General features: G+C 62.7%; 1 protein-coding gene across 4 annotated transcripts in view; it reads left to right on the forward strand.

Moving 5' to 3' along the window:
• ASPSCR1 (ASPSCR1 tether for SLC2A4, UBX domain containing) overlaps window positions 1-20,088 on the forward strand; it is a 42,258-nt gene extending 22,170 nt beyond the window's left edge. For 3 of the 4 annotated variants that reach the window (XM_024234515.3, XM_054537416.2, XM_063719013.1), the window contains 9 exons: window positions 11,333-11,517; window positions 11,808-11,889; window positions 13,047-13,113; window positions 13,789-13,851; window positions 14,402-14,529; window positions 19,201-19,252; window positions 19,507-19,576; window positions 19,648-19,820; window positions 19,991-20,088. In XM_024234515.3, the coding sequence (XP_024090283.3) occupies window positions 11,333-11,517; window positions 11,808-11,889; window positions 13,047-13,113; window positions 13,789-13,851; window positions 14,402-14,529; window positions 19,201-19,252; window positions 19,507-19,576; window positions 19,648-19,820; window positions 19,991-20,004 (834 nt within the window). In that variant the 3' untranslated portion in view covers window positions 20,005-20,088. The remainder of the gene's footprint in view (window positions 1-11,332; window positions 11,518-11,807; window positions 11,890-13,046; window positions 13,114-13,788; window positions 13,852-14,401; window positions 14,530-19,200; window positions 19,253-19,506; window positions 19,577-19,647; window positions 19,821-19,990) is intronic. The other variant, XM_024234516.3, reaches the window with a different exon arrangement.
• Window positions 20,089-21,139: the final 1,051 nt, after the last annotated feature.

Genomic DNA, 21,139 nt, shown 5'->3' on the forward strand with positions numbered 1-21,139 from the left:
GTGTGAGCCACCGTGCCTTGCCTTTTTTTCATTTTTTTGAAACGGAGTCTCACTCTGTCACCCAGGCTGGAATGCAGTGGTGCGATCTTGGCCCACTGCAGCCTCCACCTCCCAGCTTCAATCGATTCTTCTGCCTCAGCCTCCCAAGTAGCTGGGATTACAGGCGTGTGCCACCACGCCTGGCTAATTTTTGTATTTTTAGTAGAGACGGGGTTTCACCATGTTGGCCAGGCTGGTCTCAAACTCCTGACCTCAGGTGATCCACCCGCCTTGGCCTCCCAAAGTGCTGGGATTACAGGCTTCAGCCACTGCGCCCAGCCTAATTTATTTTTATTTTTCATTAAGATGAGGTCTCTCTCTATTGCCCAGGCTGGTCTCGAATTCCTGGGCTCAAGCGATCCTCTTATCTCAGCCACACAGAAGGCTGGGATTACAGTTGTGAGCCACCTCACCAGGCCTGAAAGTTACTTTTTATAATATTGTGGGTAGTATCATGCTTCCTGTTACATCTTTGACTGGCTGACTCCTTGTTTGTTCTAGCGGCGTCTTGGTTTCTGTCGGGGCCTCTGCAGACCTTTCCCGTTGTCCTCTCATCGTTTTTCTTCCTGTGTTGCAGTGAATGGGCCTCTGGTGCTTTTGGATCGTGGCGATCTTAAGAGACATCCTCCCTTGTCTTGATCGTAACAGGAATTACTAGTCGTTTCTCTGCCAAAGATGATGTGTGCTATAAAAAACCTTTATCAAGCGGAGAAAGTTACTATTCCTAACTTTCTGACATTTAAAAAAATCTTAAGTGGGTGTTGAACCGTTTCAGTGTTTTCAGCATCAATGGAGATGACCGTGTGCTTTATTTTATTGGCTTGTGCATGTGTGTTCATAAGTGAGACAGACTTTTTTTCCTTGCTCTGTCTTCATCCAGTTTGAGAATCAAATTTCACCTGGCTCACAAGGGAGCTGGGCAGTGGCCCCTCTTTTCTGGGTTCTGGAAGTTCTCCGAAGGTTATGGCCACTGCTCACTGCAGACTCCACCCACCACTGGGGCACTGGGCCCTTGGCAGGGAGTGCGTGCAGGCAGGCGGCCAGGTGCTGACCTCCGAGCATGCCTGTGTGTGGTTGTGGCCTGACCCTCTCCCTCACGCTTCCCCCCTACCGTGGGGACCTCATGTCTGTGGGGTCCCTGGCCCTGTGGCTGACTTTTCCTTTGTCCCTGTCCTGACCCTGCATCAGAGCCCTGCACCTGGGCTCCTGGAACCTGACTTCCTCAGCTGCCTCACCTGCAGAACTAGGGTGTTCGTGGCATTTATGGATTTTGTGCCAAAAGAGGCAGACTGGGGGACTGTCATGCAGCTCTCGGTGACAGGGATGGGAGGAGGCTGTTTCCTAGCCCCTGTGTCCCCTGAGGGCCAGGCTGCCAGCTGCCAGCCACAGCCCAGGGGCCAGGTCAGAGCTTCTTGAGCTCCTGCTGACCTAGTGGGCCTGGAAGGCCCCCATGCCTCCATCTCCTGTGGACATTTAAAATGTTTGTGTCTGGGCTAGGCATGGTGGCTCACACCTGTAATCCCAGCACTTTGGGAGACTGAGGTGGGCAGGTCACCTGAGGTCAGGAGTTTGAGACCAGCCTGGACAACATGGCAAAACCCTGTCTCTACTAAAAATAGAAAAATTAGCTGGGCGTGGTGGCAGGTGCCTGTAATCCCAGCTACTCAGGAGACTGAGGCAGGAGAATCGCTTGAACCCGGGAGGCGGAGGTTGCAGTGAGCGGAGATCGTGCCACTGCACTCCAGCCTGGGTGACAGAGTGAAACTCCATCTCAAAAAAAAAAAAAAAAAAAAAAAGAAAACAAGAAGTGGCCAGGAGGGCTCTGTGCACATAGCCCCGGCCTCGGCTGTCCCCTGGGCACTCACGCTATGTGTCCCGGACCTCAGGTGAGGTCAGGAGTTCGCTTTGTCCTCCTCTGGCCACTTCTGAGTGAAGCAACCTCATGCCTCCCTCTTGCCTCCCGGCCACACACCTGGGAGGGCAGAGGCCGGGCGTCTGCACCGTGTTGAATGTGGGGGCTCACATCTAGCCCGGCGTCAGGGTCCAGCCCCTCTGTTTTCTGTCCCCCTGGCTGTCCTGGGACTGTTCCTGTTGAGTGGACCCAGGAGTGGGGAGTGAGGGTGTTGGGTCCATTCTAGGACTATGATGGTGTTGGCACCCCGTCCTCTCTCTGGGAACTCTGCCAAACTCTGCACTGTGACACCTGAGTCCCCATGAAGCGCTCTTGCCCCTCGACCCGTGTGCTCTGGGTGAGCAGGGGCTGACCCCCTCTAGGCCTGCTCTTGTGGGGACCCCTCAGTGTGAGAGACACAGTGGCTGTCACATTCCCCCATTCTAGAGGCGTGGGCCTCAGCCCCTTCCCTCCATGCCCAGGGCGGGTCTTGTCTGCAGAGCGTGGGGCTGACAGCCCAGAGCAGTGCCCGCCTGTGCTCGCCCGTCGGGAGGCGCTGTTGGGATGGGATCCCGGCTGGCAGGAGGGGTCCAGGGGAGGGAGCGTGTGCCTGGCCTGCATGGCGTGCTGAGGGCCTTTGATCTGGGACTCGGGCAGCTGATTGATGGAGGGCGTCCTGCCCGCCCCGCGCCTCCCATCGCTGCCAGCCGCACATGCAGAGGGCCCGAGGCCACATGCCGCTGCTGGGTCCCTTTCAGTGCTGGGGGGGAGGGGAGAAGGGAACAAAACAGAACTTTTTTGGGGAACTTCAAAGGTACACTTTAGTAAGCAAAAAGAGTTTCCAAGTTTCCCATTAATGTTTTGCCTGTGTGTGGTTTTTGGATTTAAATAAAGAGTCAGAAGAAAGAGACAGGATAAAATACAGGCAGGTCCTCGGCCGGGGCCCGGGGTGGTTCACAGACCCGGGCGGTTCCTGCCTTTGATGTCAGGCATTAATTATTAGAAGATAGTTTTACTGGCGATCGGAACCGGGCACTGGGAGAGGCTGGGGCTGCCCGGCACCCCCTGGCCCTGTCTTTGAAGTGCCTCCACTGGCCGGGAGGCCGCCCTGCAGCCCTGTGCTGGGCTGGGACGCCAGTCCCAGCAGACGCCCCCCACAACTCGGCCTCCCGGCAGCTGGCACGAGGGCTGCTCCTGATCAAAGGCTGGGTCTGCCCGCACGGGCTGGCGGCTACTGCCCTGCCTGCCCCTCCCGCCTCGGGGGTGAACCTTGCTCCTGGAGCCGGGGCCTTGGGATTCCTCAGCACCCCTGATCGCACCCGGCCCTCTGTGGCTGACAGCCGGTGTGGGACTCGTGGGGCAGGCAGGAGCCTGTCCCACGGTTTTGGGGGTAAACCAGCGGGGAGGAGGCTGGGCCTGGAGCGGGTCATGCACTGGGCGTGGTGAACACACCCTGCCTGGGACCCCCGTGTGCCTGGCAGGGCAGGTGCTGTTGACCCTGGGCAGTAGGTATGGGGCCAGGGGCTCCTGCCTCTGGACCCTGATGCCAGGCTAGACAGGAGACCCCACATCCAACGCGGTGCAGACTCCCATCCCTGTGGCCAGCCCAGTCAGTGGCCAGGGTGGCCCAGGTCCCTGCTATGCCTCATGGGTGTCTGAGGACAGCCCTGAGCTCTGAGGCAGGGCCCAGGCTGTCCCTAGAGGCACAGCCTGTGGCCTTGATTGGAATGGCCACCAAGTGTGGCTGGCAGATGGGTCAGCGACTTTGCAGGTGGCTGGCTGAGTCCTGGCTATTTAGAAACCTGGTGACTGACAGGCACTTGTGTTTCGGTGAGGAACCCTGGGCGGGTGGGGGGTGGATGCTCGCCACTGGGGCTGTGGGGAGAACCGGGAGTGTGGGGCTCCATACTGGGTGAGTCGGCTGCTGCAGGGCACAGACCCCACTGGCCCCTCCTGGCCTGGACTCCCCTCCCTGTTGGGCCCAAGATCCCCTGGTTGGGATTGTTCCAGGAACTCAGGTCAGGGGCCCCGTCAGCCCTTCCCGGGCTCCCCCAGGAGCAGCCTCCAGACTCTGCCCTGCGGATGAGCCCCCTTGCCAAACTGCTTTTCCTGCCTGTCCGGGGGTGTTGGTGCGCTTTATCCATGGTGACACGCCTGCCGCACCATAACGTGCCCAGCTCCAGACGGGCTCATGGTCAGCCTAGGCTCCAGCAATCCTGTTCTTATTTTTCTTTTCTTTTTTTTTTTGAGATGGAGTCTCGCTCTGTTGCCCAGGCTGGAGTGCATTGGCGCCAGGCTGGAGTGCAGTGGTGCGATCTCGGCTCCCTGCAAGCTCTGCCTCCTGGGTTCACGCCATTCTCCTGCCTCAGCCTCCCGAGTAGCTGGGACTACAGGCGCCCACCACCTCGCCCGGCTAATTTTTTGTATTTTTTAGTAGAGATGGGGTTTCACCGTGTTAGCCAGGATGGTCTCCATCTCCTGACCTCATGATCCACCCGCCTTGGCCTCCCAAAGTGCTGGGATTACAGCCACCGTGCCCGGCCTTCTTTTCTTTTTCCTTTTTTTTTTTTTTTGAGACACAGTCTCGCTCTCTTGCCCATGCAGGAGTGCAGGGGCACAAGTACGGCTCACAGCCGTCTCGACCTTCCATCTCAGCCTCCCAAGTAGCTGGGACTGCAGGTGTGAGCCACTGCACCTGGCCTCTGTTTTCATCTTTTAAAGTATTTTTCTTTTTAAAATTAAAAAGTGATTTTTTTTCTTATGAGTACCTCATGCTTTATATTTTCATCTTTTCATTTTCATTTTATTTTATTTATTTTTTTGAGACAGAGTCTCGCGCTGTCACCCAGGCTGGAGTACAATGGCACAATCTCGGCTCACTGCAACCTTCGCCTCCCAGTTTAAGTAATTATTCTGCCTCAGCCTCCCGAGTAGCTGGGATTGATTATAGGTGCCCGTCACCTGTAATTTATGTGTTTTTTGTAGAGAAGGGGTTTTGCCATGTTGGTCAGGCTGGTCTCACACTCCTGACCTCAGGTGATCCTCTTGCATCGGCCTCCCAAAGTGCTGGAATTACAGGTGTGAGCCTCGTGCCCAGCCTATTTTTATTTTTATTTTTATTTTTTGAGACAGAGTCTCACTCTGTCGCCCAGGCTGGAGTGCAGTGGTGTGATCTCAGCTCACTGCAGCCTCCACCTCCCGGGTTCAAGTGATCCTGCTGCCGCAGCCTCCTGAGTAGCTAAGAGGTGCCCACCACCACGCCCGGCTAATTTTTGTATTTTTAGTAGAGATGGGGTTTTACCATGTTTGTCAGGCTGATCTCAAACTCCTGACCTCAGGTGATCCGCCTGCTTCGGCCTCCCAAATTGTTAGGATTACAGGCGTGAGCCACCGCGCCCGGCCTGTTTTCATCTTTTTAAAATAACATTTTTTTTTTCGAGACAGGGTCTGTCTATGTCGCCCAGCCTCGAGTGTGGTGGTGTCATCTCTGCTCACTGCAACCTCCGCCTCCCGGGTTCAAGCGATTTTCGTGTCTCAGCCTCCTGAATAGCTGGGATTACAGGTGCCCGTTTAGTAGAGATGGAGTTTTCATCATGTTGACCAGGCTGCTCTTGAACTCCTGACCTTAGGTGATCTGCCCGCCTTGGCCTCCCAAAGTGCTGGGATTACAGGCGTGAACCACTGCGCCCAGTCTAAAATAACTTTTCTCGGCTGGGTACGGTGGCTCACACCTATAATCCCGGCACTTTGGGAGGCCGAGCTGGGAGGATCACTTGAGCCTAGTGGTTTGCGACCAGCCTGGGCAACATAACAAGACCCCATCTCTACAAAGAAAATTTAAAAATTAGTAGGGTGTGGTGGTGTGTGCCTGTAGCCCCAGCTACTTGGGAGGCTGAGACGGGAGGATTGCCTGAGCCTGAGAGGTCGAGGCTGCAGTGAGCTGAGATTGCACCGCTGCACTCCAGCTTGGTCAACAGAGCGAGATGCTGTCTCAAAACAGAAACCTGTCTGCTTTGGGCCTTCCTTGTTGGCCTCTCCCCAGCCATGTGGCTGCTCGCTGGCAGGCCCGGGCCGTGGGCATCGGTGTGGATGTTGTGCTCAGCCTGGGGGAGGCGCCATCTCCTCTGGGTGGGATTCGAGGCCCGATGCCTCTGCTTGGTGCAGGAGGGATGTTGTGCTGAGGGTGTTCCCCGTGCTTTGGATGTAAAATTTGGGCATGGAGTTTGTGGTGTCTTCAGAGGCAGTCCCGCCTGCGTCCTGTGTGCGCGCCTGTCCATGCCGGTCGCGGCGGTCTCCCCACGGAGCCCGCGCCTGCGCCCAGGCCCGCCTCTCTCCCTGGCACAGCCTCTCCTGCTGTGCACGTCCCAGGCCTTTGATGGCGTCCACGTGCTCCGCCGCCTGCCTCCGAGGGTGGCCGGGGCGTTGAGTAACTCCGGAGGTTTGGCCCGTGTCTGGCGTAGTGATTCATTGAAGCTCAGAGCCTCCAGGGGAAACTCCACGCTCCCTCTCACCGGAGCCCTGGCGGGGCAGGCGGGGCCGAGACGGGGGAGGGAGGGAGGCCGGGAGGGAAAAACACAAACCCTCAGAGACGCTGGAAACTCTGAGGTTGGGGCCACCTCTGAATGGGTTCACATTTTTCCTGTGTGTCATCACATCCTGGAAAATTACTGTCAAGAAAAGGAGACCTCTGGGCAGTGTCCCGGCCCGTGTACATGCCCCTGGCGCCCTCACCCCGCAGCCCCCAGCCTCCCTCCCCTCGGTTTCCCAGCTCAGCGGCCCAGGGATGCCCCAGCACTGTCTGCTGTCAGGCTGCGCGCCCGCAGGGCTGCCCCCGGCATCCCCGACAGCGTCCCTGTCCTCAGTCCTGCCCGTCCCTTTCTGGCCTTTCTCCGGCCCACTTCCAGTTTCAGGGCATCTGGATAAATGGTTAGCATCGTTGTGGTCTGGTCCTTGCGGCCCTCCTGGAGGCCGTGACTTGGGGGTCCACCGGGGGCCTGGGTTTGCAGGAGACAGGAGGGGAAGGGGCTAAAGGGGCAGAAGCACGCGGGGGCTTCACCTGCAGGAGGAGTCGGGTCTTTCACAGCTGCCCGGCCTCCCTCGGAGCCTGAGAGGCCAGCACCCCTTTCCCTCATGGTGCCGGCTGGACCCTCCATGCTCTGTGCCTCCTTGTGTGTCATGTGGCAGCCATAGTCACCCCCACCCTGTGGCGTATTTTGAGCTTCTGGGGAGCTCAGCACACACAGCCCCCGTGAAAGCGCCGGCGCCGGCTGCTGGACCCTGCCGTGCTCCAGGCATCGCCCCTGTCCTCTGAGGCCTCTGGCTCTGCCCAGCAAGAGGGACAGGGTGGGGAAGAAGTGGGTGCGGGGCCTCTGGAAGCCGGGCTGGGCTCAGCATGGCGAGCTCCTGGTGGAGGCACTGGTGTCCAGGGGCATCAGCAGCACAGAGAAGGTTCCGGGCTCCATCTCCTGAACCTGTCTGGAAGAGCCCAGCTGCTCCCATGGACCTGCGATCTGCCGCCCAGGGCCGGGGGTCTGGTCCTCTTTGCATCGGCTCGGGGGAGGCCATCCGCGGCTGGGCAAGGGTCAGCTGCCATTTGGATGCCCCGGCAGCCGCGGGGCTCTCGCTTCTGCCAGAGCTGGCAGCGTCCGAGGTGGCAAGGGCTCTGGGGAGCAGCGGGAGACCTGGGGGTGCCGAGTGTTCCGGAAATATTGCTGGTTCTTCTGGGGCAGTCCTGGCCCGCTGGGCAGAGCAGAACACGGCCTCTGCTCAGTGACGGGGTGGGGCGCTGGGGTGGCGGAAACATGAGGCCGCGTGAAGTGGGCATCAGCTGGGCCCTGGGGTTTGGGCTTGGAGGCCTTCGGAGCAGTGGTCCCCTGGCTCTTGCTGCCCTGTGGTTCAGTTCCTCCTGCTGCCGCGCCTGTGTGCCTTGTGGGTCGGCAGGTCTTTCGAGAGGTCTCATCTGAGACAGGAAAGCCCCACGCAGGCTTCTGGAAGGCTCCTCCTGGCTCTCAGCCACCCCGTTGGCTGAGTGAGACCGACCCCAGCAGCTTCCTGAGGCGTGGCAAGGCCCCCAGGGACACCTGGCGGCCACACACCTGGGGGACCCCACCAAGGCTGAGACCCAGGTTGGGACTCCCCCACACTGCTGAGGTTTGGGCCTCATTCCCCGCTGGCCCTCCGTCCACTTGGGAGCTTTCCAGGTGGGGATGTTCGTAGGGACAGTGGTACGGCACCCAGTTGCCTCCTCCCTGAAATCTTCAACCCGAACCTCACTCAGCACAGAGAATTGGGGGCCAGACCACGGTGGACGGAGGCGTCCTGCTGACACAGCCCCTGTCGGGATGTGGGAAGGGGCGGAGGCACAGCTCCAGCCCCAGCGTGACCGTGCGTGTGGGAAAACCGTCCGGGTACTTGGGGACAGCAGGGACATTTCCAATGTGGGTGTATGAGAGCCACCTCCCCCATGTGGTGGGCCCTGGTGTGATGCTGGCAGCTGGGACAGGAGTCCTTCTCTCAGCAGATGCTGCTGTGCTCCTGGGGCACAGTCTGTGGTTTTCTTTTGTGTGCATATCCATACTTGGGTGTGTGTGCATGTCCTTGCATGTGCACATGTGTGCTTGGGGGTGTGTGCGTGTCCTTGCGGGTGCACATGCGTGCTTGGGTGTGTGTGCATGTCCTTGCGTGTGCACGTGTGCTTGGGTGCGTGCAGGTGTGTGTATTTGCATGTCTGTGCGTGCATGTTTGCCCCAGAGCGGAAGGAAAGTGAATGCAGCCGAATGATCACATCTGCATGAGGGGTGTTCACTGTTGTGTCTGCTCATCTTTCTGTGGGATGAAATATTTCAAAATAAGAAATTGAGGAGAAAGAGAAAGGAGGGTGCTTGTCTCTCTCCTTGCCTCCTGCTGCTCCTCCCTGTGTTGGAGGCTCCAGGACGCCTCACCCCAGGTTGACATCATTTTTGGCCTGCACAGCCAGCCCCTTTCTTTTCTCTGGGCACTAGCGAGGAGCCTGGGGAGGGGGGACGGGAATTCCCCCAGAGGCCAGGGCTTGACTGCCCTGCAGGGCCCTCGCTGTCGCTTTTTTCCCTCACGATGTCTCATCCCTCAACCTCTGTTCTCCATCCAAAGGCATCTCTGTGAATCCACCTGGCACGGGAGCGGCGCTGATGCCACAAATGCGGGCCTGACTGCTGGGCGGAGCTCGCCAGTCAACAGGGCTTGGTGTGGCTGGGGCAGCCCTGAGACCCCAGGCCCTGCCGCTGCGGCTTCCCCTTCCTGGCTCCTCTTCTCTGTGGGACGGAAAGGCTCTCTCCTGGGGAAGGCTCAGAGCTGAGCTGATGGGTGTTTGAAGTTTCTCCACACACAGGGTCCCCTGGCATCTCCCTCTGTCATTTGGTGGCCAAGTGACATTTCCCAGCAGCCCTGCTGCAGACGCCATCTGTTCTCGGGGGAGACTCAGGTGGCCTGGGCCCTTCTGGTAGCCGCTTACCCAGCCTGACCCCAGGCTCCAGCGAGGCTGCTCCAGATCGGGGCTTCTCTGCCCAGGTGAAGGGCGGGTGTGGGAGTTTTCTGTAGAGGCCGCTGTCCCCTGCTACCCCGGCCCCGTGTGGGACCCTGGGTCTGTCTGACAGACAGAGGCTTCCTGAGCCGGGCCCTTGGGATGACGGGTAGGAATCTAGGGTGGATCCACAGGAATTAGAGATTTTATCAGTTTTGTTTTCTAAATGAAATTCTACAGCCCCATAGCAGCGTGATGCTGATGGTCCTGTCCCCTATGGCCCCCATCCTGGAGGCGCCCTGGTGTGGGCTGTGGGCCTGGGGGTACTTAGCACTGTCCAGTATGCGGACGTGCCAGCAGCCCACATTTCCCCCAGTGACCACCAGGCTGTGCCCTGGACATGGCCGTCTGAGCACGTCGTGTCCTGGGGGCAGGGCCCCGTCTGGTGGTCAGGCTCAGTGCGAGCCCATCAGGGGTGCTCTGCCCGCCTGGGGAGACAGCGTGGCTTCTGGGGGCTCCTCCAGGGAGGCTCTGGACCAGGCTGCAGAGGATGCCAACCTGCCACAGGCTGGCCTGGCCGCTCATGGACATGGTGGCTCCTGGCCCAGGGTCTCTCCCCTGGGAACCCAGGCGTGCTCGCGGCCCTCTGGAATGCAGGCGCTGGGGCTGTGGGGGGCCGCCTGGCGCCTGGCATCTTGTTATAAAAAGCTCTGGCGCAGGCTGCTCTCAGTGGCTGCAGGATGGTTGTGGCTTTGGAAGGGCAGCCCCCAGGGGCCTTGGTCAGCCACCTGTGGGCCCCACTGCCGGGCCGTGGTCAGCCCTCACTGGCTGCCCTGCCATGACGCTGCCGAGGCCAATGCAGCTCCCGCCAGACTCCCGTGACAAGTCATGACAGAGCCACATGCTGGGTGGCTGCAGGGCCCTGTCGCCCACAGCAGTCGAGGTCTCAGGTGTGTCTGGAGGGCAACCCTGGAGACACCTGGGACAGGTGTACCTCTGGCAGGCACACCCAGGCTGTCACCCAGTGTGGGCATGGTGGGGGTGCTGGAATGCTGTGCAGGGCAGGAGGCAGCAGCCCGTGGCTGCGTGGGAGACTGCAGGGGAGACGGGACGGGACCAGGAGGGTTGTTCCCAGGGCCTGCCAAGCCATCCCCAGGTGTTGAGAGTGGGAGGTAGGGGTGGGAGCCGAGAGCCGGCTCCGGGCCACCCCCACTCCCAATGGCTCTCGGCTGTTCTGTGTGAGAGAGGCGGGGCCGAGTGTGGGTCAGCGCAGTGCTGAGGTGTCCCACGCACTCCAGCACTGGGCTGAATGCATTGAAATCACTGCCCAGGGCTCCGCGAGCTGCATGGCCCGGCTTTGTCAATTTCATTGCTGTTGATGCCAATTAGGAGTGACGCTGTCCCTCCCGCATCCCAGGGTGGGCAGAGGGAGGGGCCGGCTTGTTCCCTGGGGGCAAGCAAGCATGGAGTCAGCCTGGCCATGGAGCCGTGGCCAAGAGGGCAGTGGGGGCAGCGGGGGCAGCTGGACTGGGGTTTTTGCCGACGCTCTAATTTGGCGGCCGTCGCCACCCCTCCTTCCCATGGAGACCCTGACGTGGCCTGAGCCAGACTCCAGGGACCATGTGCCCTGCTGGGGAGCAGGGGCTCGGCGTCAGGTCTGGTGCACTGACTGGGAGAGGGGGGTCTCCAGCCCTGGACAGGCCCTGAGTGGGGTGGGGGCCCCCAGCTGCTGTGCCCAGCCCTGCCCCCAGGACCTGGCCTTGGCCCTGCACTGGCCAGGGCCAGGGAGGGAGTGGGCCCAGCTCCCAAGTCTGTGTGACCACCTCGGCTGGGGGCACCGACAGCTCGGGGTGCGGAGGGCCCAGCCCGTGACACCCGCTGTCAGCTGCGCCCTCTGCCTCCAGCCCGTGGACCGGGAGCCTGTGGACCGGGAGCCTGTGGACCGGGAGCCCGTGGACCGGGAGCCAGTGGTGTGCCACCCCGACCTGGAGGAGCGGCTGCAGGCCTGGCCAGCGGAGCTGCCTGATGAGTTCTTTGAGCTGACGGTGGACGACGTGAGAAGACGCTTGGCCCAGCTCAAGAGTGAGCGGTGGGTGCCCCCTCGGTGCCTCCCGGCATCTTCTTGCCAGGGTTTGCCCCATTGGGTGCTTGTGCTGCCCACCGTCCCCAGTGCCAGCACTGGCTCCCGGCCCAGGTCCCCGAGAGGCTGCCCTTAACAGGACCTCAGAGGGTTGGGGCCCAGGGAGGGGCGTCCAGACCTTCCTGCCTTGTGTGGGGAGAGCAGCCCACTCCTACCCTGGCGGGTGTAGGTGAGGAGCTCGGGGCCTGTTGCCAGGGCCCCCATTCTGACCAGAAGCCCTATTCCCCTCCTCACCACAGGAAGCGCCTGGAAGAAGCCCCCTTGATGACCAAGGCCTTCAGGGAGGCGCAGATAAAGGAGAAGCTGGAGCGCTACCCAAAGGTCTGCAGACAGGACGTGGGGGCGACTGAGGCACAGCTCTGAGGGGGCTCCCCCTGAGGTCTACGGACAGGACGTGGGGGCGACTGAGGCACAGCTCTGAGGGGGCTCCCCCTGAGGTCTATGGACGGGACGTGGGGGGCGACTGAGGCACAGCTCTGAGCGGGGCCCCCGTGAGGTCTGTGGACGGGACGTGGGGGGCGACTGAGGCACAGCTCTGAGCAGGGCCCCCCCGTGGTGGCGCACATGCCCTTAGTGGCCAGTCGATCCTCCCCTGCTCGTGATTTAGAATGAAACTTTTTTTTTTTTTTGAGACGGAGTCTCTCTCTGTCGCCCAGGCTGGTGTCAGTGGCGCCATCTCAGCTCACTGCAAGCTCTGCCTCCCGGGTTGACGCCATTCTCCTGCCTCGGCCTCCCGAGTAGCTGGGACTACAGGCGCCCACCACCACGCCCGGCTAATTTGGTTTTTGTATTTTTAGTAGCGACGGGGTTTCACTGTGTTAGCCAGGGTGGTCTTGATCTCCTGACCTCGTGATCCGCCCGCCTTGGCTTCCCAAAGTTCTGGGATTACAGGCGTGAACCACCGCACCCGGCTGAATGAAACTTTAAACAGCACATTTGAGCCGGGCGTGGTGGCTCACGCCTGTAATCCCAGCACTTTGGGAGGCCGAGGTGGGCGGATCATGAGGTCAGGAGATTGAGACCATCCTGGCTAACACGGTGAAACCCCATCTCTACTAAAAATGCAAAAAATTAGTCAGGGGAGGTGGTGCACGCCTGTAGTCCCAGCTACTCGGGAGGCTGAGGCAGGAGAATGGCGTGAACCCGGGAGGCAGAGCTTGCAGTGAGCCAAGATCACGCCACTGCACTCCAGCCTGGGTGACAGAGCGAGACTCCGTCTCAAAAAAAAAACAGCACATTTGAACACAGGTCAATGTGGTTTTAGAACGCAGGCCGCTGTGCACACGCACGGCACTTGGCTGTCTCCGTGCCCAGCCTGCCACAGGGGAGTCGAGGCCCAGGCCCTGATTGGGGGTGGCTGCTCCTGCCTGCCCCAGCCCTGGTGTCCATGGCCCAGTGTGGGCCGAGTGGGGAGGCCATGCCCTGGTCCCCGGTGCAGCTCCCGCCGTCCCTCCGACCCTTCTACTTGTCTGGCCTAGGTGGCTCTGAGGGTCCTGTTCCCCGACCGCTACGTCCTACAGGGCTTCTTTCGCCCCAGCGAGACAGGTGGGCAGCGCTGTGGGTTGTCCGGGGATGGGGGACGGGGGCCCACGGGGCCTCTCCCGGCTCCTTCCTTCCAGGCCACAGGACTGCAGCCGCCTGGCCTGCAGGCTCTAGGGCACTGGGTGGGTGCGGATGCTGGGGTCCCCTTGGGGGTGCAGAGGCATCCCAGTTCGCAGAGTGTCAGGCAGGCTGGGCGCTCGCTCCAGGTGCCCGGCCCCAGCTCAGGGAGCCCGTGGTCCTGAGTGCTCACGTCACCCACCTACTGGGCATGGATGGGGCAGAGGGGCACCCAGAGGAAGGTACCCTACCCCGGGAGGAGGGCAGTGGTGCTGTGACATTCAGGGGCTTGTGACCTGTACCCCAGATAGCCGGGCGGCAGCAGCCCAAGGTCGCAGGGGCCTCCCCCAGGGAAAGGGACGCACTCAGGCTGGGGCGGGGGTGGGGCTGGGGGGCAGCGGGTGGCAGTGGGAGTGCTCTCCAGCAGGGCGAGGGTCCCAAGTGTGGCCCGCACGGTGGCCCAGCCACGCCGAGCACCTGGGGTGCTGTGGGAGGAACAGGGCTGAATTCCCACCCATCGGGGAAAGGCCCAGGAGGGTGGGAGCAGTGGCCCAGGTGCTGGGGCAGCCCGGGACTGGTGTGGTGGAAGAGCTGTCTGTATGTTCTTTTTCTCCTCTGCAGTGGGGGACTTGCGAGACTTCGTGAGGAGCCACCTGGGGAACCCCGAGCTGTCATTTTACCTGTGTATGTTTTTTCTCCTGAGCCTACTCCTGCCTCCAATGCTCGGGGCCTTGGTGCTGTGGGCACACCGACCGTCCCAGCTGGGGCTGGTGGCAGCTTCTCCACAGGAGCAGCATCTGTGGCATCCCGTCCAGCTGCCTCCTGCAGCCCATGGTGTCTGTGTGGAAACCTAGGAGGGCCCTTCTCCCCGAGCCGGGCGGTGGGAGCCAGGCTTCCTGCCTTCTGTCTCAGCGCCCTGCTCCCCTCTGGAGGCCTGCTGCACCCCAGCCTGGTCCCCACCCCTGGGGCTCAGGCCACTCCTGCCCGAGGGCTGTGGGAAGGGCGGGTGGACAGGGAGTGGCTGGCCTCCCTTGGAGGGCGTCTAGGTGGCAAAGGGTTAGGCTGCCCACCGCAAGGGGAGCTGGGCTGCACGGGTGGTGTCCCCTGCAGGTGGGCCTGCCCCGCACCAGCCCTTCCGAGCCCTCAGCTGGGGTTTCTGCAGCAGGAGTGTGGGCACAGGGCGTGCTCGTGAGGGGCTCTTCTGCCCCACTTGAGACGTCACCCCCATCTTCAGGCCTGTCTTCCTTCGGGAGCATGGATGGGCGAGGACCCCGGTGCTTCCTAACACGTAGGTGCCTTCTCTCCTCAGTCATCACCCCTCCAAAAACAGTCCTGGACGACCACACGCGGACCCTCTTTCAGGTACCTGAGGGCCTCCCTGAGGTGCTGCGGGGCCGGGCCCTCCAGGGAGGGCAGGACGGGAGGGTGAGGCCTGCAGTCAGGAAGGAGAGGCCTGGCAGGCGCTGGGGCGGGATAATAAAGCCTTTGAGAGCCGGTGGGTTCAGAGGGGGCCGTGCGCCTCTGAAGTTGTTTCTGACGGGGCTTTCCAGCCTCCTCTGCTTCCTGCCTGGCCCCGGGTGGGAAAGGGCCTGAGAGGCGGCCTGCCTGAGCTGAGGCGGCTTGGAGGTCTCGGCCCCCCTGGGCTGCTGTGCTGGGGCCAAGGCGGCACCGGTCCCTGCCCGGGGGTCTGGGTGAGGAAGGGCCTGGCAGGCCTCGGAGCAGGGCTCGGGGAGCCCCAGAGGGACCAGGCCCTCAGCCGGAGGCGGCCGCCTTGGGCTTCAGCTGCCAAGCCCGTGTTCCTGCCCCTTCCCCCTGCCTGGCCTCTCCCGCCCCTGCTAGGAACGCCGTGGTGCCCATAGCTGTCCGCTGCTTCTGTGGGTCCCTGCTGCCTCGCTGAGGGCTCCTGAGGGTGGGGCCAGGGTGAGGGTGCCGGGTCCCCAGCCCTGCTGGGCCGCCCTCCAGAGCCAGAAGCAATGAATGTCCTGTCCTTGGCCTGTGGGAGAGCTGCCTGGGGCCTTCCGAAGCCCTCTGGCCTAATGGTTTCCTCTTCAAAGCCTCTTCAGATATTTTAATTAGCAACAGAGGCGGGTTTTCTTTTTAAGTGGCCACAGGCCTCTGCAGAGGCCTGGGTTGGAGGTGAGAAGCTTGCTCGCTGCCTGGGGCTGCAGCCACTTGCTGAGATGGGGCAAGAAGGCTGGCAGCTGCCAGGCGTGATCAGGAGCAGGACTGAGCGGGATTCCCTGCAGCGGAGGCAGGGGAGGGGTGAGACAGTCCCCTCTCAGCCCCCGAGCTGCCGGGCGGACTCTGGGCCTCCTTCTTCCGTCTCCATCCCCTCCCTTGCTGGCCAGCCAGTTGATAAACATTGAATTTGGAAGATGCCTTGGGATGGAGGAGGACCAGTGCCCAGGCCTGCAGCCCACCCTCCCGCTGGGAGGCCCCTGAGAGCACTGGGGTGCTGCTGCCCTGTTTCTGGGGATGCTTGGCTTCCCTACCAGCCACCGTCTCCTGCCTTCCATCAGCTCGGCTCTAGCCTCGGGGCCTCTCGGGGTGGTGTCCCCAGTGACGTGCCTGCCTGCCTGCCGTCAGAGAGCTGGCGGGGCTGAGGGAAGGAAGCCTGCCTCCCTGGCAGGCAAGCAGGCAGCGGGCACGGAAGCACCAGCTTTCATGTCTCTGGCAGAGCCCCGCTCCGGCTGCCTGCTGCCTGGGGGGTGTCCAGGGGCCGGCCCCCTGCTTCCAAGAGGGACAGCGTGCGTGGGTGTGGGGGCTCGGGTAGCCCGGCAGCCCTCTGTGGCCCTGGCCCAGGAGAGCGCAGGTTTTCTGGGAGGGCTGGGAGGAGGCGGCCAGGAGTGAGGACTGGGAATTGTGAGCAGTGTGGGGGCACCACTGTGGGGAACAAAGCCCCCAGCCCCTGCCTGAAACCTGCTTCCTGGCCCTGGGCGTCAGGGCTGGCACTGCCCTGGTGTCCTCGCACAGTCACCTCTGTGTGCGGTCCGCGTCCTCATGTCATGAGGAAGGTCACCCTGGGCTAAGCCCACCTTTGATGTCACGGTCACCTCACTTATCTCTTCAAAGGCCCTACTGTTTGGGCTTCCTTCCATTGGCTTTGGGGGGGCAAGCCTGCCTCCTAACACCCTCCGTTTGTTGGAGCTCCCAGGCTGCCTCCGGGGACCCTCTGCCAGGACACAGGCCACCCTTGCTGCCTGGTTCCCCACTCCCCAAGCCACTCACCTGGCAGGGCATGTCTGGCACTTCTGGCCTGAGTGCCTGCTGGGCGCCCGCCCCCAGCCAGTTCTGTCCTCCTTCCTTTCCACCCAGGACAGCCCCGTCCTGCACTGCCGTGTCGCCCACTGCCGGGGCCTCTCTGGGACCGACAGGCCCCCTTCCTTCCACACACCAGGCCCTACCCCACCTGGACCCTCTGAAATGTTCCTTGTTGACAAATGGTCTTGCAGAAGGCGGGGATGGCTCCTGCAGCCCCCACTCCTGCTCTGTGGGTGGACGCCCCGTCTCTCCCTCCCGGGCGCCATGATGCTGCCTCCCTCCCAGGCGCCGTGGTGCCATCTCCCTCCCGGGCACCGTGATGCTGCCTCCCTCCCAGGCACCGTGGTGCCATCTCCCTCCCGGGCACCGTGATGCTGCCTCCCTCCCAGGCACTGTGGTGCCACCTCCCTCCCGGGCGCCATGATGCTGCTTCCCTCCCAGGCACTGTGGTGCCACCTCCCTCCCAGGCGCCGTGGTGCCATCTCCCTCCCGGGCGCCGTGGTGCTGCCTCCCTCCCAGGCGCCGTGGTGCCATCTCCCTCCCAGGCGCCGTGGTGCCATCTCCCTCCCGGACACCATGATGCTGCCTCCCTCCCAGGCACTGTGGTGCCATCTTGCTGCCCAGGCACTGTGGTGCCATCTCCCTGCCCAGGCACTGTGGTGCCACCTCCCTCCCGGGCACCATGATGCTGCCTCCCTCCCAGGCGCCGTGGTTCTGCCTCCCTCCCAGGCACTGTGGTGCCATCTCCCTCCCGGGCACCGTGGTGCCATCTCCCTCCCAGACACCATGATGCTGCCTCCCTCCCAGGCACTGTGGTGCCATCTCGCTGCCCAGGCACTGTGGTGCCATCTCCCTCCCGGGCCCGTGGTGCCATCTCCCTCCCAGGCGCCGTGGTGCCATCTCCCTCCCGGGCGTCTTGAGCTGCAAGGGCTCCTCTCTTGGCTTCGTTCCCCGGAGGGTGGTGCCGTTCTCGTTGGAGGGGGCGGCCGGGCGTTGGGCCACGTGTGCATGCAGCCCCTACAGAGTTGCTGCTCCGTGGGGGTTGGCGTGGGCCTCCTTTCGGAAGCTCTTCCTGGCAACACTGAGTGGGGCAAGGGGTTGGCAGCAGAGAGGCGGCTGGATTTGGGACCCCAGTGTCCTGGGAGGCAGCTAGGGAGGGGCCGGCTCCAGGCCCTCAGGCTGTGTCAGGGCAGGGCGGGCACCCCCACTTCTCCCTGTCAGCCGAGGGAGCCAGGCAGGGGCAGCCTGAGACCTCCTGGGACAGTCCTGGTGGGGAGAGGCCCCTCAGCCTGTGCCTCCCTCAAAGGCCCTTCCCGGGCCCTGCTCTGGCTGGGGGGACAGTGTGACCCACCTTCCCTTTCTAGGCCCAGCTTGGTGACCGGGGTGGCTCCATTCACCCTGGGTCCCTTACTGAAATGGTGCCTGGGAACCAGGGCAGAGAACACCCTTTCCAGCGGTGGGAGATGGAGGTGACGTGGACTCTGGGAGGCTCCTTTTTTGGGGTCCATCCAGAGGCCGAGCCTCTCCAAGCACTGGTCAGCCTCCATGCCACCCAGTCTGCCGACCCTCCTCTCCACCATCCCCTCGTCCGAGCAGTGGCGATCCCTCCCGAGTCAAGGCTGGGCACAAGCACATGGGGACAGGCCGGGTAGGCTGCGTGCCTCAGTGCTCCCTGCACAGAGGTGCAGACAGAGCCCAGGTGCCCCAGGCCCGGCTGCCAAGCCTACTTCCCTCTCCTAGTGTTCCCGAGTCCTGCCTGCCCCTTTCTGTGCGTCCCGTGAGGCAGTGCTGGTTGAGGGTCCTAGCCTGTGGGGGCTATGATGAAAACCAGGTGCCTCTCTGCATCGGTGGCTTCTGAGGGAGCCCTCTTGCCCGGCAGCAGGTGGGATGCAGATGGGGCTGGCCAGGCCTCCTGTGCCCACAGCAGCCTCTGGGCAGTGTCTCCTGGGCTTCTGTGAGCAGCCGCAGCCTGGGTGTGAATCTTGGAGGCCCGGTGGTGGCGGAGCATGCTCTCCATCTGGGAGAGGCCGAGACCACGGCGGCTCCTGGCGCTGTCCTTCCCGTGCCCCTTCCTGGCTCCCCAGTTTCCGGCGCCTCTCCAGGGCCACTCGGGCAGCCCCTGCCCACCCCACAGGCCCTTCTCTCCTCATAAGGCTTTGATCCCAGGCGGCACAATTGGGTTTTCAAAGCATTCACGGCCCTTGTTTGTGTCCCTGGGCCCCCGGCTGGAGGCTGAGGTTTCAGCGTTCCTGGGCCTGGCCTTTGAAGCTTCCTCTTATTAATCTTTTAACATCCCCCAGCCCCACCCCCACCCCCAGCCTGTGGCCCCGAGCAGCCTGGAGCCGGGAGGGGGAATCTGGAGCTGGGAGGGGGATACCCCAGCCTGGCAGCTGCACCCCTCCACGGTGGTCCCGGCACATCCGCCAGGACCCACCACGCCTGGCCCCACCTTCCTCGGGTGCAGAGGCCAGAGGAGGGAGGACTGTGATGCTGCATGGCTTGAGGACCCTCGAGGCCCCAGCGTTCAGCTGGCTTGGGGGTTGGGGTGGTCCCATGGAGGGCGCTGGTCCCAGGATGCCCTGGCCTTGCTTACAGGGGTAGGGTTGGTGTCAGACAGGAAGCTGGGCGATGGGCTCATGGGGGCCGGGCAGGCGGAGCCTGCCTGAGGGTGGAGCTGGGGCCTGGCCCTGGGGGGTGTGGCTGCCTCCACAGCAGGGGGGTGCTCTGCCCATGGTGCCCACCCGGCCCCTGAGCCCCCCGCCCTCTCTGCAGGTGAACCTCTTCCCGACTGCTCTGGTGCACTTTGGAGCCGAGGAGCCGGCAGGTGAGTGTCGGTGGTTGGGGCCAGTGTTGGAGTCCAGCCAGCCTGTCCCTGGACCTCAGAGCCAGCTGCCCCGGAGGGCGTTCGGTCTGAGAGGGAGATGTGTGGTGCCCAGTAGCCACCTCCCCGAGAGAGGACTGGGACAGCCACCTGCTGACCACCCCCCTCCCAGAGCTGAGTGCTGGTGGGCAGGTGCTGGGTGGATGGTGAGTGGGCCCCTCCTCAGAGGCTGAGGGTGAGCTTGGGCCTCCCTGCAGGTGTCTACCTGGAGCCTGGCCTGCTGGAGCATGCCATCTCCCCATCTGCGGCCGACGTGCTGGTGGCCAGGTAAGTGCCGGTGGGTCTGGGGGCACCTCCCGTGGCAGCACTCACCACTCTGTGTCTTCGCCTCCCCACAGGTACATGTCCAGGGCTGCCAGGTCCCCTTCCCCATTGCCAGCCCCTGACCCTGCACCTGAGTCTGAGCCAGCTGCTGAGGAGGGGGCGCTGGTCCCCCCAGAGCCCATCCCAGGGACGGCCCAGCCCGTGAAGAGGAGCCTGGGCAAGGTGCCCAAGTGGCTGAAGCTGCCTGGTACTGTGGCCGGGTGGAGGGCGGAGGTCTGGGTGGTGTGGCAGGGTCAGTGGGCTGGGGGGCTAGGTGCTATGGCTGGCAGGGCCGAGTGCTTCAGCCGGGCTGGTGGGCGGGTGGCTGGGTGGTGAGAGCCCAGGGCCTGTGGTCACCCTGGTGTGTCTGCACTACAGCCAGCAAGAGGTGAGAGCTGCCAGCCCGAGGTGCCCACTCTGCCAGCCACAGGACCACCTCCCCTGCCAGCAGGAATAAAGACTTGTGCATCCCTCAATGCCTTCCTGTCGTGCTTCCTCCAGAAAAGGGGCCCCGTCCTCTGCCCTGGCTCAGCTGGACCGCAGTGTCCAGGCCTGAGAGCCTGGTGGACCGTGGTGTGCATCCTGAACCCGCGTGGGTCTCCTCTTCATTTTTACCTAACAGTTATTTACTCCTCCAAGGAGAACAGAAGTGCTGGAGGAAAGTCTTTTGGGGGAAATTACCTGCAACCCAGGAGCCAAGCCTCAGACCAGGAGCTGGGGGAGGAGCTAGTAGGTCACCCCACATCTGTAGGGCAGGGCCTGGCCTCAGGCCTCCCGCTGCCCCCAGGCGGCTGTAGTGCTGGGTTCTGGCCCCGGTCCACCCTGCAGCCGGCCTCCCCAGCAAGTCTGATGACTTCCACAGGCTCCCAGGGCTTTCAAACTGACCTACTGAGGTGGGCAGGGCGGGGAAGGGGTGGATCCCAGCAGCTGCCCGGGGCTACTGGGGCTAAATCAAGGATGAAGAAGCTTGCCTCAAAGTTGTCTTCGGGCACCAGGGCAGGAGAGAAGCTGGGTCGCCTCCGATGGTTCCCACGGGGCAGCTCTTGTGCTTCCCACCCTGGGGCCTGACCCCCTACCCCTTCCCCTCCCTGCGTGGGGCTCCAGGATGGCGCTCAGCTGAGAGCCCCTGGGGTGCTTCCAGTCCTGGGCTCTGACAAGAGAGAGAAAGTGGGGTGGGCTGGAGGGGAAGTGGTCCAAGGCCTTGCCCGCTTCCCAAGCGTTGGCACAAGTGGAGCTTATGCCAGAGGCCCCTGAGAGTCAGAGGGCAGCCAGACCTGGGTGGGGCATCCAGACAGGTCCCACAGCCCCGTGTCTCCAAGGGTGGGCAGGGGGTGTGGCCTGAGGGGGCTGACCTGTACCTCTATGGCACTGCTCGGGACCGGTGTCGGAGAAAAGGGGAGGCCCTTTCTTCATTTCAGCAGGCCCTCGGGCCGGGGTCCGTCTCACCCTGTGCATCGTGATCCTGCCTGTGGCCACTGCCTGCAGCCACAGGAACATTCCTGGAAGCCACTGCCCACTGGTGGCAGC

The sequence above is a fragment of the Pongo abelii genome, chromosome 19 (genome assembly GCF_028885655.2).
Source record: "Pongo abelii isolate AG06213 chromosome 19, NHGRI_mPonAbe1-v2.0_pri, whole genome shotgun sequence".
NCBI lineage: Eukaryota > Metazoa > Chordata > Mammalia > Primates > Hominidae > Pongo > Pongo abelii.